The sequence below is a fragment of the Acinonyx jubatus genome, chromosome B1, assembly GCF_027475565.1.
Source record: "Acinonyx jubatus isolate Ajub_Pintada_27869175 chromosome B1, VMU_Ajub_asm_v1.0, whole genome shotgun sequence".
Classification (NCBI taxonomy): domain Eukaryota; kingdom Metazoa; phylum Chordata; class Mammalia; order Carnivora; family Felidae; genus Acinonyx; species Acinonyx jubatus.
Genome location: NC_069382.1, coordinates 161813960 through 161833342, shown reverse-complemented (window position 1 = coordinate 161833342; position 19383 = coordinate 161813960). Strand labels below are relative to the sequence as shown.

General features: G+C 39.8%; 1 protein-coding gene across 7 annotated transcripts in view; it reads right to left on the bottom strand.

The window, feature by feature from the left end:
- The window catches only part of CORIN (corin, serine peptidase), a 255232-nt gene that overhangs the window by 215847 nt on the left and 20002 nt on the right, over positions 1-19383 (bottom strand). For all 7 annotated transcript variants that reach the window (XM_027056350.2, XM_053217396.1, XM_053217397.1 and 4 more), the window contains exon 2: positions 5662-5806. In XM_027056350.2, coding sequence (XP_026912151.1) covers positions 5662-5806 — 145 coding nt within the window. The remainder of the gene's footprint in view (positions 1-5661; positions 5807-19383) is intronic.

Below are 19383 nucleotides of genomic sequence, written 5' to 3'. Positions count from 1 at the left end.
AAGGGGCAGAGAGAGAGGGAGACACAGAATCTGAAACAGGCTCCAGGCTCTGAGCTGTCAGCACAGAGGCCAACGCGGGGGCTCAAACTCACGGACTGTGAGATCATGACCTGAGCCAAAGTCGGAAGCTTAACTGACTGAGCCATCCAAGTGCCCCAGTTCTTCTTTAAATGTTTGGTAAAATCCACCTTGAAATCCACCTGATCCTGGACTTTCACTTTTTAAAAACCTAAATCTTTATTTTAAAGTCCAAATTTTTGGAACCATATGGACAGCTCAGACTATCCAATAATTTTAGAAATACTCAACTGGGGCACCTGGGTGGCTTAGTCAGTTAAGAATCTGACTCTTGATTTCAGCTCATGATCTCACAGTTTCATGAGTTCAAGCCCTGCTTTAGGCTCTGTGTACTGATCACACACAGCCCAACTGGGATTCTCCCTCTCTCCATCTTTCTTCCCCTTCTCAACTCATACTCTCTCTCTGTCTCTCTCAAAATAAACAAACTTTCAAAAAAAAAAAAAGAAGAAGAAGAAGAAAGAAAGAAAAAAAGAAATACTAAACTAAACTAAACCTTTGTAGCTCCAGCTTCAGGTTTGTGGGTTGAGGAGAGAAATAATTTGCTACTGCTCCCCTCTATATCCTGCTCCTGAAATAATTATTTAGAAAGTCCAACTCCCTTATCTTCCAGAATCTCTTTACTAACTTGACTTTTTGCATGAGAGAAGCCCAAAGGGACAAAACACTACTACACAGAGTGCATCTGTATTAGCATAAGGCTTTTATTATCTTTTCCTAATTCATAATCCTCTCGCTATTATTGTTGTCTTTTGAAGCTACAACTCCTGTTATTTATACAAAATTGGCATCCCAGCATCCCACAGCAACACTTATGGACCCATAAATAAATAAATAACTTTGAAAGAGCATGCAGTTAACAACTCAAAACAAACAGAACATTTTTTAAAGTAAGCAGAATAATTTAATAAGGTTATTTTTAAAAACAAAAATATAAAACTGTTTTATTGCTTATTACAAAAACAAACATGTCAGTTATAAAATAGAAAATATTTATTTGAGCAGATACTACTTAACATATCCATATCAAATCATCTGGGGCAGAATCTATGAAAAGAATGTTTTTGAAGAAACTGTCCAGGAAACTCTCACTTTCTAAAGGTTACTTAAATATAAGCCAAAATCGTACTCAAAAGTGGTTATAAATGGTACATTTCCTAATCCCATATATAGTGATAAAAAAAATTGTACTCTTAGGTATAACCCAAGAGTAATGGAAACAGGTTCACACAAAAACTTGTACATGAATATTCAGAGAAACATTATTCATAATAACCAAAAGACGGAAACAACTAAAATGTCCATCAACTGGCAAATGGATTTTAAAAATGTGGTAAATCAATACAATAGAACATTATTCGGCCATAAGAAAGAGTGGGGTACTGATACATAATACAATATGGATGAATCTTGAAAATATTATCCCAAGTAAAAAATGCCAGTTACAAAACCACATATGCTCATACAAAATGTCCAGACTAGGGACATCTATAGAGACAGAACATAGATTAGTGGCTGCAAGAGGAGGATGGAAATATAGGGGACTAACAGTAAAAAGTATAGAGTGCCTTCTTAATGTGATAAAAATGTTCCACAATTGATTGTAGGGATGGTGACACTGATCTGTGAATATACTAAAAATTGTCCAATATCCACTTTAAATAGGTATGTGAATTATATTCCAATAAAGCTGTACAAAAATTAGAATCTAATAAATAAAGAAGCAAACAAACAAATTTAACCCGATTAAAGCACTGCTTTAATAGCATCTCACCTCCGTGCAGAGGCCTCTAAGCCCTGAGGTACTTATTTTTTTTTTCAATATATGAAGTTTATTGTCAAACTGGTTTCCATACAACACCCAGTGCTCATCCCAAAAGGTGCCCTCCTCAATACCCATCACCCACCCTCCACCCCCTTCCACCCCCCCATCAACCCCTGAGGTACTTAAAAATGTGTTTAAAACTTACATTTAGCATTCTACCCTGAGAATGAAAGGAAATACTCTTCAGTGTGTGTGAGCCTCTGAACCTCTTAGAATTAGACCTTTAAAAATGACAGTGGTCTGACTGAGGGAGCTCCTATCAGACAGACCCTCGCAAAGATAACAACTATAAATCTGGACGAAACACACCAAAAAAGTACCCGAAGGCCCAGGAAAGGAAACAGAAGCTGGCCAATTCTGGAGAAGAGTTGAGTCTTGGAAGAAAAGAGTGGCAGAGAAGAGTTTCAGAGTTTTGTCCTGTCTCTGGCCTGAGAGCAGACCACAGTTGGTACCATGTGGGGGCAGGGCGACTAAAACTCCAGTAGATAACCTGAAGTCTTCCTGGGCTGAGCCACTTCCTGTTTCCTCTTCTAACTTGTCACTTTGTAACCTCTGCAGTGTCTCTCCTCTCTTGGGTATGAAACCCAGCACTTCGGGTTCTTTTCCTTCTTCTCTGACCATTCTTCCTGTATCTCTTGATTCCTTCTTTTTCTTTATCTTCCCCTTAAATACTCCAGGGCTTTTGCCCTCAGCTTTTGATCAGTACACTTCCTGTTTATGGTTCATCTATTTCTATTGCTTCAACTGCCAGCGAGACTCACACCTTCATAACTGGTCAGACTCGGCTTCCCTTCTAGATCCTTCTAGCTTCAAACCAGTAACAGTGGGGTGAGAGTTAAGTTCTTTTTTTGTTTGTTTGTTTATTTATTTATTGGGGGTGGGGGGCACGGTGCTGAGAGAGAGGGAGAGAGAGAATCCCAAGCAGCCTCCAAGCCTAGCACAGGCCCAACTTGGGGCTTGATCTCATGACCATGGGATCATGAGTTGAACTGAAATTAAGAGTCAGCACTCAACCGAGACACTCAGGCACCCTAAGTTCTAAAGTGAACACGAAAGCCAAAAATCATGTGTAGTCACAATTTCCTTTGAAATTTCCTTAGGAAAGCAACATGTTCTTCTATACCTACATTAATTTCTTTTTTTTTTAAATTTTTTTTAATGTTTATTTATTTTTGAGAGAAACAGAGAGAAACAAAGAGAGAGAGAGAGACACAGCATGAGCAGGGGAGGCGTTAGAGAGAGAGGGAACACAGAATCTGAAGCAGGCTCCAGGCTCTGAGCTGTCAGCACAGAGCCCGACGCGGGGCTTGAACTCACAAACTGTGAGATCATGACCTGAGCGGAAGTCAGTCGCCTAGCCGACTAAGCCACCCAGGCATCCCTATACCTACATTCATTTCTTAGTCTTGCCTACACTGTTGAATTTGATCAAGATAAATGCACTTAAACTATGATGCCAATATATTTTGTTTTCCCACAAGTATCTCTAAGTTAACATGTCCAAACTAAACTTCCAACCTGCCTTCCATCTACCTACATCACACTCTTCCACTTTTATTTCCTCCTCGAACAAATGGTACCAAAATCACCCTGGTTGCCTAAGCCAAAAATTCAGAGGTCAACATTGATACCTCTTTTCCTTCACAGCAAAATCCAATCAGTCCTGATTTCTGATTTTAATCCACCAAATGCCTTAATTCAAGCCCTTATCATTTTTTTACTTAGACCATAGCCAGAGCCTCAAAAAGGCCTCCTGACTTTCTGCCTCCAATCCTCTGTGGTTTATCTAGACCTACTGTCTTTTGCAGATGCAAATATGATCAGATTTATCCCTGCTTGGAAAGATCTTCTAATGGTAAACTACCACTCATAGCAGTGGTTCTCAAGCATTTTTCTAGAAAATAAATACTATTTTCAAATTAATACTATATAAGTTCCTAATATCTACAAACAGAAGCTGTATTTTATTAGGATTAATTTACTGTCTAAGTTATAAGTGTATAACTTATTAAAAACCAATTAGAAAATAATAGGTAGTTTTGATGAAATATAAAAATTCAAAATTGTTGGTAAGCAATTTGATCAAAATCATCTTACTATTTATTCCTCTATTTCATTTGAATGCACATGATCAAAAAAAATCCTGATTCATAGCAATAGGTAACTACCAAAAGTAGTATTTTGGGGTTTCTCCCCACTAACAGTTCACCTTTTAAGTTTAGCATTTGATTCATTTACAGAGATAGCAAGGTCCAAATACAAATGAATTAATCTGTCAGCACAAATTACTTGGTTGTTGGTCTCCACTCGGTTAAAAATTGGTGTGTAATATTTAGTTTGAGTATGTGTTTAAGATTTCTTTTATAAATTGAAAGCCAAAACAAACATTTGCAGGGAGGCTGGGTGGCTCAGTTGGTTGAGGTTCTGACTCTTGATTTCAGCTCAGGGCATGATCCCAGGCTAGTGGGATTGAGCCCCATGTCAAGCTCCACACTGAGTGTGGAGCCAACTTAAGATTCTCTCTCTCTCTCTCTCTCTCTCTCTCTCTCTCTCTCTCTCTCTCTCCTGGGGCATCTGGGTGGCTCAGGGGTTAAGCATCCGACTTCATCTCATGTCATGATCTCGTGGTTCATGAGTTCGAGCCCCAAATTGGGCTTTGAGCCTGCTTCAGATCCTCTGTCCCCTTCTCTCTGCCTCTCTCCCTCTCTCTGGCCCTTCCCCCCGCCTCAAAAATAAATAAACATTTTTTTAAAAATTCTCTCTTTATCCCTTTGCCCCTCTTTCCAGCTCTCCCCCCTCTCTCTCTAAAATTAAAAAAAAAGGGTGACATAGTTGGTTAAGCACATTCCTCTTGAGCTTGGCTCAGGTTATGATCTCAAGGTTTGTGAGTCTGGGCCCACACTGGGTTCTGCGCTAACCGCATGGAGCCTGCATGGGATTCTGTCTCTCCTCTCTGCCCCTCCCCTGCTTGTGTGTGCTCTCTCTCTCTCACACACAAAAATAAATAATAAACTTAAAACATTTTTTTTAAAAAGAAAGAAAAAAGAAAACATTTGTGTAATCCTTGGAATTCTTCCTCAGAACCTTGGTTTCATGGAATAGAGTTTGAAAACCAATTACCTAGGAGCTTAAGCCCAATTCCCTTAGGACAACATGCAAGGAAGGGCCTGTGTCATTTGGACTTTTATCTATCAATCTAACTGCATTTACTCCCACTGCCAAAATTCTACCCAATCTCCTAAGTCTACCTCCATCTAGCACAAGGTTATACTTTTGCACTTGCTACTATCTCTGCCAAACCCTGTACTTGTACTATGGCCTTCTTACCTGAATTGCTATGAACTCTCCCAAAGTTAAAATGTTAATGCCTCATGAACCCTTCTTCGATTTCCCCCAAAGTACCTAGGGTAAACCTCCATCAACTTGTGTTGCCTTGTGTAGTAATCATCTCTTCCTCTCCCCCATGAGTTCCTACGAAAGGACTTTTAACCATCCCTAGGTTCTCAGGGACTTTCAAAGTGCCTGGTACCTGGTAATCACACCTTAAGTGCTTTTAATTAATTACTTCATTAATTTATATTGATAATAATCACTAGCAGAGTGATTACACTGGCAGAAACTTCAGATTTGCATTAGATAGTCAACAGGTAACCCTTTCACCAAGTTGACACTTCAGGTTAAATAAGTACTAAGTAGAAATGACGGTTATGCTCATTTTCATTTTGACTCCATTTTTCTTTAATAGTGGCATCACTCACCAACAAAGGAGAGCAGGATCACGAGCAGGACAATGAGGGCACAGATACACGGAATCAAGACCAGCAACAGGAAGCGGAGAATATTCACAGTTGCCAGCTTCTGAGAGCAGCCATCACCCATGTTATTGTCAACAGCTCCCAAGACCTAACGTAAAAGAGGAATATGAAACATGGTTTTAATATCACAAGGCAACGCAATACACGGTATGAAATTATAGAGTAGAGCTGTCCATTCAGAGAAGCAGCATTCCTGAGAGATTCTAGTGCGTGTGCTTTAGGGCATAAAAATGAACTTAGGCATTAAATCACACTATTAAGTGAACAAATAACTATACAACCACATTCAAGGCAGATAAAATCATCTGTTTCTGAAGTGTTTTTCAGGAGTACATGAACTTTTAACGATATCCCATCTTGAACATATTTGCCAATTTGGTATTATTTCAAAGGGCTCTGAGTTTCCATGGCAAGGACTTATCTTGGCCCAGAGCTACAAGCAAAGACTACCTAGTACAGTGATAAAATATTGGTGAGTAGGTGTAGACAGGACATTATCTAGATTTCACTGTTGTTCGTCCCCTCAGTCCTAAGCCCAATCTGCATGAATCTGGATAAAATTAATTTTCAGCCATTTATAATTCAGCAAGATTAAATATTACTCACCATGTATTTAGTGACAAGCTGAACAATGAAAAAGAGAGCCTGTCCTGTTGACCAGTTAAACACTGACAACCCCTGAGGATACCTTCCACTGTCCAGGCTGCCCCTGCAGTCTATTTGTGAAAGCATTATGAGATGGTTCCGACAACATTCTTATCTTAAAGTACTTGAAATTTTGCTAATTTAAACTAAAATTAAATACCTTGATTTTTAGTTTGGTCCCTTGCCAGAAATGATGTCTGGAAGTTCATTTCTTGCAAATGGCTAGTTTAGGGCACTGACATTTTCAACAGGAGTCTGAGATGAAATTAAAAGAGATTTGAGTCCCTCACTATGAGCGATTCTTCCAATCCCATGTGAAGGTGTTTCTCACGGCTTCCTCTTAGACTTCTGACTCTCCAGCATTTTCTTCTGTGACAGTTTCAGAGCTTGAATGATAACCTCTGCATGAGTGACTGCTGAACCTTTCTCGAGTCTCCAACTTCCTTCCAAGTTGTATCATATATTTCCAATGCCCGGTGCTCAGCGGCATCTCTTCTCAACAAGTCCAAAACCAAATTAATCTCTTTCTCTGCCTCTACCTTAAAGCTAGTTCTTCTCTTGATTTCCATATTTTTGCTAACAGACATTCCACTACTCCAGTACCCCAAGACTCCTCACTTCTCCATCACCCCCCCATGCCCCGCATTATCAGGTTTTGTTGGTTCTTCCCTTATAACGAATGTCTAATTTTGAAAAATGAATGGCCTTTGAGATAGACCTTTATCCTAATCAAGAAGTTTCTAATAGAATGGTCCTGTACTTGATCGTTTACAGCATATAACAAGTACTTGAAAATTTCTCATGGATAAAAAGGCAACTTGGATACGTTCTTCTGGATTGCAAGGCATATGTGATATTCCATTTCTGCTTTATTCCCCCTAAATCAGAACCAATTCTTATTCGCTAACACATATTGCAGGCAGTGTTCACTACATGTACTGTGATGTAATGACACCCTCTGTAATTTTAAGCATACCCCATGAGACATATTATTTGAAAGAACCTATGATGTTAGCTTGAGAATGGCTTGATCTGCTAGGTTAATGTCTTTACTGACCCATTCCCTCTGCACCTGGTTTAATCCATCAGCCAAAGTGAGATCAGAGTGAATTTACAATTTGATCTGCACGAAGACATGGCACTGTGTTAGAGGACACCATAAAAAGAATGTGACCACCCATCGACCCGTGAGCGGAACCCAGGCAATCAGAGGCTCCTCACTCCCTCCCCCGTCCTTGAAATGTACCACTGTTCCCACAGCCAGAGCCATTTTCAAGAATGCAGCCTTGAGAGAGCAATGTGTTGTTGAGACCATCTGGACAATACACATGACTAAACCTAGTTAAGACCTCTATATAAACTTTTATGATTCAGGCAGGCAGGTGTGGAAATTCACTCATCTTGTCTGCCTAAGACAAGCCTCATAGTAAGTTACCTTGCTTCTTAAACCTACCATCTACCAATCTGAAGTGGTCTTTTTCTTCAGTATCTCCTTGCACTCTGTGTGTAAAAGCCAGTTTCGAATTTTACCCAGGAAGCTCCTAAGTTTGCAAACCAACACACTGACACAATTTAATATAAGATCTGCAATAGCACAATAATTACAACACCAGCGTTGGACGGGTGGTGTCCTTTCAGGCATGGAAATAAGCAAATGTGGGACTACAGCCCAACAGAGACAGTAGGAGAATCTACTGACTTCATTTACTCAGCAATTAGTTATTGAAAACCTAAGATTATCATCAGCATGGTGATGGATGTAACTATGATTTCAGACTAACTGTCCCTCAAAAGCTCACAGTCTTATAGGAGAGATAAGTCCATAAACGATATACCTACATGTCAAGGTAGCAAATGTTAAGCACCATGACACTTACAGCTAAAGTGCCGTAAGAATTCAAAAGATAGGAATACAATTTCTTGCTGCAGGATCAGGTAAAGCATTACAGAGAACCAGCACTTGAGGCAAACATAATTCCGAGAAAAGTACCCCTGAAAAGTCCTACTATAGTTTTAAAGAGTGGTAAGATACAATCAGAGAGGTAAGGAAGTTATGAACTTTCTTTGGCTTCTATAACAGTTGAAAAGGTTTCTTTGTTAAGATGGTCACAGGAGGTTACAGAGATCATCTTCTTAGGTAGCAAATTCACAATGGCCTCAACACTGTCTGGAATCTTGTAGACAAGCACATCCTATTTAGTATTGATCCATGAAGAGTCAGCGGAGAAAGTGCTAGAAGCTCATTCTGATATCTCCTATGGATATAGGAGTCAAGTCAACAAGTCAACAAGTACTTGACCTCCAGAAACCATATTCATGATTTGTGCAAATATGTTCTCCAGTGTCTAGGAAATTTTTTGCTCTTATCAAGGGGAGAAGAGAAAGAAATACTTAGAAGAAAGCCAGCACTATTGTCAATTTCATAACTGTCCTCCTGTACTCATGACCACTTAGGACTATAGCTATAAGTGCTGCATTACTCAGAGGCCAGAGGAGTTTCCCCTGGGCATAACATAACTCTTAGACTCTCTTGTTGAGTTAATAACACCAGATGAGATAACCTGCTAGGGAAATTCCTAAGCTTTGTTTCAGTGGACTACAACCCTCTCTCCAGAGGGCACCCTCTTCCAGAAACTACCTCCACGGGCTTGAAACTGTAAGACAAGCACAAGCACAGCATTCCATGGGACAGGCAGGCAAGACTGCATCTGATTGACCTGCACATACTTCAAATATGTCCTTCTTGTGTTTTGTTAATCCTGCTGGTAAAAACTCATTTCTTATATCTTAAGAGCTACATTTCTTTTAAAAGCTGCCATGTTGGTTTATACCACATGTACGGATACAATCTATCTAACTAGGATATTTTCTTGAGTCAACTTGATTCCATGTGGGAGACCTTCTCATCCCTCTCCTTTCATATTTTTAACTCTCTCATGCTCACCCCTGAACTTGCTGACTCAACCATTCTCATGACAGCCATCCTCTGACTCTTTGGAGACCGGCTGTCCATGGATGCCTCTATCTTGTTCCAGTCTATCAGCTCTCTCCTTTTTTCATTTCCCTACATATCTTCTTTAAAATCTTTGTGCCATTAATGCAACAATACTCTTGCTAATGCCCTGAACCTGCTCACCCCTCTAAATTTTCTTCTCACCCATCATGTAAAAGTCAATACCAGATGAATCCAACAATCTTATCTCTCTGTATCTACACCTGGACAGTTGAGTGTAGCTATAAAAAGTCACTCAACAGGACTACTCAATTGCTGACTTAAAGCCTTCTCCATTCTCCTCAAACTACCTTCTCCCATTCCACCCTCACCCTAAAAAATGACCCATCTCAATTCCCATCTTACACAGAGAACAAAAACTGTCAAATGAGAATTGCCTCACTTACTTAAATCTAAACCTACACATCTGATCATTTGTAGACCCTTCCTTCCTGTTCAAACAGAGAAGCTATTTAAGGCTCCTCATATTTAAGACTAATCCTGGGGTGCCTGGGTGTTTCAATCAGTTAAACATCTGACTCTTGATTTTGGCTCAGGTCATGATCTCACAATTCATGAGTTCAAACCCCCTTTCAGGCTCTGCACTGTGTCAGCACAGAGCCTGCTTGGAAGTCTCTCTTGCTCTCTCTCTCTCTCTCTGTCCCTACCCCACGTGCGCTCTCTCTCTCTCTCTCTCTCTCTCTCTCTCTCTCTCAAAATAAATAAACCTTAAAAAAAAATTTTTTTTTAAGGCTAATCCTCCCACACTCCATCTCCTTTTCCCTGCTCAGGAATCTTACATCTTAATTCTCCATTAAATCATACATCCAAATCCAAATTCTTTCTCTCTCTCTCTCTTATTCTCTCTCTCTCCTTCTCTCCCTCATTCCCCACCCCTCTCTCACTGCCATCAGCTTTTTATCATGTTTAGATTTCTCCAGTTATTTTTTTAACCGTCTTCAAGCCTAATTGCAACAGCCACTGTCCTAGTTCTCTCCTTCTTTTGCATCCCAAACACCCTGAGAGTTGTTAATATTTATTGTCCAAATTTCTTCACTTACTGTTTACTCTTGTGGCCACTACAATTTGGGACCCACTTCTGTCACCACACCAAAAGACTTTTTGGTATGGTCACCAACAATGTCCATATTGCCATATCCAAATGACATTTTTCAGTCATCATTGTAATGACATCTCAATATCATTTGAATGATCACATTCTCAGCCACTCCCATCTGCTTCAAGCACTTTCTTCCCTTGACTTCTCTTTCTCCTGTCTCTATGGTCATTCCTTCTCTTTCTGTAGGCTCTTTTCTCACATTCACACTCTCCAGGCAATGTCACCTACACAAATAGCATCAATTGCCAACCCTGTACATGTGACTTACATCTTTAAATACTGAGCATAATTCTTTCCCCTGAGCTCCAGACTTTTGTATCCAACAGGCCATTTGACATCTTCTCAATGGATGTTACAAAAATACCTCAAACTTGACATGTCTGAAACAAAACAAATAATCTTTATCCTCCTATCTGGTATTTTTCTAGAGTTTCCTATCTCAGGAAAAAGTAATTGAGCACCTGTTGTGTGTCAGGTGATGTTTGGGCACTTGGGATATATCATTGTGCAGGCAAAAATCTCCAGCTTCATAGATCTTATATTCTAGCAAAAATTTACCATCATGTTTACCTATATCCATTATTTCTCTCCCTAATTTGTTCTCTACATTCTAGCCAGAATGATGAAGAGGATGTATATCATTGGATACGAGAAAAGGCAACATGAAAAATGATTCCCAAACTTAACTAATTCAGAAAATTCAGAGCCTAGAACCAAGATACGATCATGAGAAGCATGTACCCAGTGTATTGGTAGAGATTTGGAGAGGGCTTTGGACTTCCACAGGGGTGTGTGGGATTTCAAGTCCATTTTGTTAAGATTTCAAAGGTCAGGGACATCTGGGTGGCCCAGTTAAGCATCCGACTCTTGATTTTGGCTCAGGTCATGATCTCATGGTTCTTGAGTTCAAGCCCGCGTCAGGCTCTATGCTGACATCATGGAACCTGCTTGGGATTCTCTCTCTCCTTCTCTCTCTGCCCCTCTCCTGCTCACACATGATCTCTCACTCGTGTTCTCTCTCTTCTCAAAATAAATACATAAACTTAAAAAAGATTTCAAAGGTCAAAGAGACCATAGTTGACATTTCAGGTACATTAGCCTTTATCTTGTTCTGTCTTCCTGGAGCATCTGACTTCATTAGCACATAGTGCAGTCTTGGGAATACTTCCACAGCTGCAAATGGCAGAAGCTGCTTTAGAACAAGGAGATACCTGCTTCTGTAATCATAGCATAAATAGTACTAACTCAGTTGTGACTCTTTATATGCAGATCGTTCCCTTTTCTCATCAGTGTACCAGCATCTACAGTAGCACCTGAACACAATCAGGAGTGGACCAATACCAACTGAATAAATAAATGAATTAAATCACCTAAACAGAAATTGCTCTGTGCATCATTAATGGAAATTACTACTTCTTTTTTTAAATTATATACGCCTTACAAAGTCTATTCCAAAATCATGGAGTAGAAAATGTGTTTGGTAAAAAAAGTAAAAATATTTCCCGTTCAGGGAAAATATACTAAAATTAATAAAATTGGCTTTTACTAGGAGTATTGGTACAATGCCATACTCACATTTCCTATTATGAGCTTTGAAGTCAGTTAGAAACTTTTGTGATTCAAGGAGTAAATTTTAGTGGGTTTTTTTAATAGGCAAAATTTTTTAAATACTATCTTTGTTAAGAACATGAAAAGAAGTGGTTTTGTAACACCATTAACCCCCTAAATCAGAGATTCCCAGACATTCTTGGCTCAGGGAATTATTGGCTTCCAGGTAATTTTTTTTCAGTGGCCTAAACCAAAAGAAATGCCTAACAGTTCCATTTTTTTAAGTCTCTTGGTACCACTATTTTATACGTTTTTGCATCCTAAGCACTTAGTAGCCATTTGAAAAAATACAACACATAAATTGAAATAAGCAAAATTTTCATGTGATTCTTAAGTAATGACAAATACTTACACACAACACCTCAAACCTTGGAATCAGATTGGAAATCACCACCATTCATCGCGTGTGATTTTTTCCGTGGTACAACTTTTTACACAGTAACCATCAAGAACGCAGCCTTATGAAGACAGGATGATATCAAGAGGAATATAGTACAATGTGGAAACTGTAAACTATCTCAAGCTAGTATTTTTGATAACCAACAAATGTTGAGTATCACTGGATTCCTTTCAAAAACTGAAAATAACTAGCAGAGCCTCTGTGAGTCACTGCAGTGTTTGGGGGACCTCAGCCCACAGTTTGGAAATCATGGTTCCACACTATTTCTCCAACATCTACCTGCCTAAGTCCAAATCCTCGGAGAAGTAATTCATATTTAACCTCATTCAGAAAGTTTCCCTTGATACCCTAGCTATAAATAATCTCCCTCTGCCTTATCTGAATTTCTGGTAGGTGGCAGAGACTAATTGACTGCTAGCATCTATTCTTTCCTTTAATCTTAGAAACAGAATCCTAAATTTTGTTTGGGTCAATATTTAATGGCCACTAAGAATAGAGACAACATTTCCCAGCCTCGCTTGCAGCTATGTAAGGCCATGTGGCTGAGTTCTTGCTCATGAAATGAAACTAGAAGTAGTAAATGTGACTTACAGGAAGGGTCCTCAAAGAGAGGGGTATTGTCTTTCCTCTTTCCTGCTGGTGGGAATATGAATGTAATAGCTGGAGCTCAAGCAACCATTTTAGACTCTGAAGTAAAAACTATATGCAGGGGCGCCTGGGTGGCGCAGTCGGTTAAGCGTCCGACTTCAGCCAGGTCGCGATCTTGCGGTCCGTGAGTTCGAGCCCCGCGTCAGGCTCTGGGCTGATGGCTCAGAGCCTGGAGCCTGTTTCCGATTCTGTGTCTCCCTCTCTCTCTCTCTGCCCCTCCCCCGTTCATGCTCTGTCTCTCTCTGTCCCAAAAATAAATAAATCTTGAAAAAAAAAATTAAAAAAAAAAAAAACAACTATATGCAGAAGGCAGCCGAGTAGCAAGAAAGAAGGAAATTGAATCCCTGATAGATTTGTGAAGCTGATCTATCAGTCCTGAACTGCTTATTTTCCAGACTACATTCCCATGAGAAAAGAATAAATTCTTGATAAATCACTGTCAGTCTGAATATTCCATCACTTGCCGTTGAAGCAATTTTAACTGACCTATGCACTTATCACTTTCTACTTTGGATCATGGTCATGTATGTACAAACTAAAATTATCAATCTACAATCTCAGTACTAGGTAGGAGTACATAGTACATAGTACATAGTAGGATCAATTAAATATATGTTTTCTCGATTGAATAAATGACTCACAATTAAAGCTTAAAATATGTCCCAAGAAATGTTTGGGGTTTTTAATTTACTTACTGTGTATGGGAGGGAGATAAAAACCGTAAGAGACTTTTTGATAAATAATATAACTGTCAAGTGTGTTTGCCTTTGACCAGAATCACAGAAACTCAGTGTGACCACAGTAGATTATCTCCTGCTACTCAGGAGCTAGGCGCCTTTTATATGTCTTCAACAAGGATAAATTCAGAAGAAAAAATTTACAACATAGTAAAATATAGCTTATCAATTTTCAATTAAAAATTTCTGGGGCACCTGGGTAGTTCAGTCAGTTACGCGTCCAACTCTTGATTTTGGCTCAGGTCATGATCTCATAATTCCTGAGATCAAGCCCCAAGTAGGGCTGTGTGCTGACAGTGAGAAGCCTGCTTGGGATTCCCTCTTCCTCTCTCTCTGCACTCCCCTGTTTGCACTCTCTCTCTCTCTCTCAAAATAAATAAACTTCTAAAAAATTTCTAAAGGGGCACCTGGGTGGCTCAGACAGTTGAGCGTCCAACTTCAGCTCGGGTCATGATCTCAAGGTCCATGAGTTTGAGCCCCACATCAGGCTTGCTGCTGTCATCCTATCAGTACAGAGCCCACTTCAGATCCCCTGTCCCCCTCTCTCCACCTCTCCCCCACTTACACTCTCCCAAAAATAAATATACATTTTTTTTTAATTTCTAAATACAGTGTAGTAACGAAAATGTTTCATCAGGAGTTAATAGGGAGCAAGCAATAAAACGTGAGGTTGGTTAAAATGCAGGCAATTAGTGGACTAGGTCATCTCGCAATCCCATTGGAAACCCCACATTCTCTCCCAACTTCAGCAATCTCCTACCTGGTTTCCCCCTATCCTCACCTGTCCCCTTCCAACCTCACATTGTAACCCTGCTTAAAACCCTCCAGAAACAAAGGCAAACTTCTTTCACATGGCGTAGAAGACAGTGTTTGTCAGAGTTCGATGTACATGTGAAACATGTGGGAGGAGTCTGAGCCAGCAGGTCTGGGGTGGAGCCTGAGACTGTGCATTCCTCCCCAGCTCCCAGGTAACGCTGATGCTAGTGGTCTGAGAACCACACTTTGCAGTAGCAGGATCTAGGGACCCTTCTGGGTCTGCACCACCAATGCTAGCCTCTTTGGACACCTCTCATGGCCTCCTTCTCTACCTTCTGCCACCTGGCTCTTCTGGATGCTCAGAAGAACTCTCTGCCTAGAACGGCCTCCCTCCATCTCCCAACCAGCCTGTGTCCCTCAAGACTCACCCTTCCTACATCCACTCATGACCATGATTAGTTCTCATCTTTCTGCTCTTTATCCCAGTTGCAATTTACATATATGTTTGTGCTCATTAGATTCTGTTGGTTATTCCTGCTACACTGTAGGTGCCATAAAGTCAGGGACCATGTTGGCTTTTGCTCGCCAGTGTAGCCCTATACGTGAAAAGGGCCTTGACTGTAGTAGGCACTTCATAAAAGTATTAAAATGATGAATCAATAAATTCATCTAAATCTGCCCTTCCACTGTCAGAAGAGTCCTGGAAACACAAGGAGTAAAATGCTGTTCCATGTTGGAATAATTACTACCGTCATAATAATAACAGAAATAATAACAATACAGCAAAAAATCAATTGGGCATTTCCTGTGAGCCAGGCACTGCTCTCAGTGTTTTGCATATAAAAATGCTCTTAATCCTCAAAAAACTCTACTAGGTGGTTGCTATTACCATACCCATTTATAGATGAGTGTGAGGCTCTTTGTGAATAACTTATAAAAATAATTCAAAGCAACTGACAAAAAGGCAGAATCCAAAGCAATATTCAGTCATTCAGTTCCTTTTTCTAAAGCTCAGTAGAAAGACCAGAGATCTCATGATTTTTTAATTTGATCGAATTCTATGGTTTTCGGAACTTTTTAGAACACACTGTCCACACTCCAGCTCTGTCCCTGTGAAGATAGACTAAGCTTTTACCCTGAGTCATGCAGAGCTGGATCCAGATGTCCTATGAAGGACCAGATCTCATGGCCCTCATCCTAAAAGACTCAAAACCACCCATTCCTGAGTACAGCTCGTCCTTTGGAGGTAGGAAATAGACCTTTTCCTGAGTCTCCATGTTTCTGCCCCTCCTCCCAGGTCAGATATGGCATAATGGAGGTTACCACAGCCAGCCATTAAGAGATACATTTTAGAAGTGGCCTGTCTGTGGTATTTTTCAATTTCTTTCTAGAGCTCACATTTCAAAATTACCTTTATAACCTTGATCTAATTATCTAGTAAAACCTTAATTACCTGGAATCTTGAAGTGCATAAGTTTTCTATTCTTTTTCTTTTAGATATGAGAGATGGAAAAATCATAAGAAAATAAGTAAACTGTCAATAATTAAATTTATAAAATATTGCCAGAGAATGACTTGAAATTCTGGAAAATATGGAATCTTCTACAGTTTCTTTTTTTTTTTTTAATTTAAAAAAAAAATTTTTTTTTTAATGTTTATTTATTTTTGGGACAGAGAAAGACAGAGCATGAACGGGGGAGGGGCAGAGAGAGAGGGAGACACAGAATCGGAAACAGGCTCCAGGCTCTGAGCCATCAGCCCAGAGCCTAACGCGGGGCTCGAACTCACGGACCGCGAGATCCTGACCTGGCTGAAGTCGGACGCTTAACCGACTGCGCCACCCAGGCGCCCCTGGAATCTTCTACAGTTTCTATAGTGTAGAATATTTTGCCCTGAGAATGCAGGGCATTGGCCCTAATGATCAGTTTTCAAAAATCGGGATATTGTTCTGCCTAGTAAGTAACATCATTTCAACAGTAAAAAGTCAGAATAGAAAGGAGGTTCAGGTTCATATGTAATACGTGAAAACCCTAATTAACAACAACAAAAACCCTATTTCCTGACCATTCCAAGGTTTTGCCAAACATATGCTCTCCTTGGCCTACAATAGCTCCAAAAGTGGCATGCACACCCAAAGACACTGTTTATAAAAGACTAGTATCAGCTTTCTACTTCTTAAGGTACAATATCATATGTAGAGATATGTTGATTATTTTTACTTCAAATAGGATTTGCTTAAATTACAACCAAAGATTAGACAAATTTGAGGTAGTATATAAACTGTTCCAGATTAACAGAGTATTTTGAAATGTGGAGGTTAATTCTACCTTTATAACATGATACTATACTATGGATTTTCTTAAAAATCAAAATGACTATATATTTTTTAATGTGTATTTTTCATTTTTGAGAGAGAGACAGAGAGACAGAGAGACAGAGCATGAGCAGGGGAAGGGCAGAGACAGAGACACAGAATCGGAAGCAGGCTCCAGGCTCTGAACTGTCAGCACAGAGCTGGACATGGGGCTCGAACCCACAAACCATGAGATCACAACCTGAGCCGAAGTCAAGTGCTTAACCAACTGAGCCACCCAGGTGCCCCAAAATGATTATATTCTTAAATACAATTATGAAATTATGTAGACTTAGTTAAGATGGGCTGGTTAGTCAATAGCCTGTTAATTTTAGCCATGTACAAATATTACTACCTACTACCCACAAGTTATCCTAACTCATAGATCTAGTAAAATTCTATGTATCGCTTTGCGGTTTATGATACGAGCAAGTCAAATATCAAAAACATTCCTAAGCCAAAATGACAGCACACATTTTGATGGATGGGATTTTATGCAAAACTATGGCAGAATTCAATACCCATCTGTCCTACCAAACAAGATTTGCTTACAATGTTAGAAACAATTCACAAGAACAATTTCATCCCACCGCCAAACTATGTGTTGGCTCAAGACCAACCTAGCACCTTAGTCTGCTGGGCAGAAAGCTGATAAACTGTCAATATATTCTGTACTCTGCTGCTTCCGTGATGCAGGGAGCAGCCTGCAAGAAGGACAAGGTCACTCTGCCTGCTGTGGCCTGAACAGGACGTAGAAGCTCCCTTAAACGCTGTGAGAATATTATGCTATCACGTGTTAATGTAATTACAGTCCCGAAAACATGCAGACACCCAAGACTCCACTTGCTGCTCGATATTCAGCATGGAACACGGTCCTGTACGACCATCACTCCAAAATGTGATTTGAAACGTGCTTTCAGTACCCAAGAAAGAGCTTCTCCAATCCCCTTCCACTGTCTATCCACTGACAAAAAACAAGCCAACTGTTACCCCATATTTGAGAAGAAAACCTGCCAGCGCTAGATGCTTTCTCCGCTCTGGTCTCAATGAGCTGTGGAAGCATTCCCTATATGAATTAAAAGTAGATTTACTGAATAAGAGATCAGTGATTTAGATACATTCAGACCAGACATCCGTTAATTCTTCAAATATTAGCTCCCACTCTACCACTAAGCAAAATGCCTCCAAAATCATCCATCAGTGAATTATGCCAAACCCAAATGTCTTTTGTTGTGATGTTTGTTTTTAATATTCCAAGAGGCATGAAAAACAAGCATCTGGTTTTCAGTAAGTCTTTTCATCCCATTTTCTGGTATTTAATTGAAGCATAAAAAGTTCAAAGAACTCATGAGCTCTCTCAAAATGAAATTACTCAGTTCACACCAGAACACATGGTTCTGCAAGGCAACCATTTTGTCCTTTGAAAATTAACTTAACAGCAGCACCAGATAGTACCCCCAACGCAAGTTCCATATCCCCACACCCCACAAGGGATGCTCAATACAGACACTAAATACTGACAAATATTTCTCCTGCCGAGGAGACTAATAATAATAATCCAGTACCCAGGCAGCATATCACTTCATTGTTTCTGTTTTGAGGGTAGCATTGTTTAGCCGAAGTCTGAAATATGAGAGGGAAGATTGGAATGTTTCAGGGACAACTTGTACAATATTGTCTCCACCACTGACAATCTAGGTGACCTTATAAAGCCATCACCGTGTCCTAACCATATTTCCATATGTGTAAGTAAGGGTTGAAAAATAAATGTCTGGTGCCAACCACAAATATTCCAAAAATAAAATGAAATTGGTAAAGCAAAAGAAAAGAAGAATAACAATGTCTCTTTCAAGTTCAAAAAGCTCTAAGAGCCTTGATTTCTCTCCAACACATTGTGTTGAGTTTGTTCAATTCAGTCTCTGGGGGAAAGTTATAATAATCTTTATTCAAGTGAGGCGATGTCTTCAGGGGCAACAGGAAAATCTTTTAAGGTAAACCTCATTTTCTTCAGAGCAAGGTGGGAGGGTCATATTTCTGTTACGGTTACAGAAGATGATCTCAGAACGAAACAGCAGGCAACTCCCCATCTAGACAAGATAGATAAATGGGGCCCTGCGTCCTTGTTGTGAGATGACTTTGCCCCCAATCTCAAACATGTTGATGTTACCATTTTATGACAGCCACAAATCGTAAAGTAATAAAAGATTCCTTTTAAAGTAGATACAATATCAGAAGTCTTTCTGCATGTATTACAGAGTCTTAAAGCCTTTTCAGTATGTTTCTTTGGAAACAATGGAGGCTGGGGAGGGGGGGAGCGGGAAAGGGGGAAGAGGGTTGGGTTATCTGTCTCTCAGGAAATTAAATATTTGACATCCATTCATTAAAATGTTTTAAATTTCACATCCT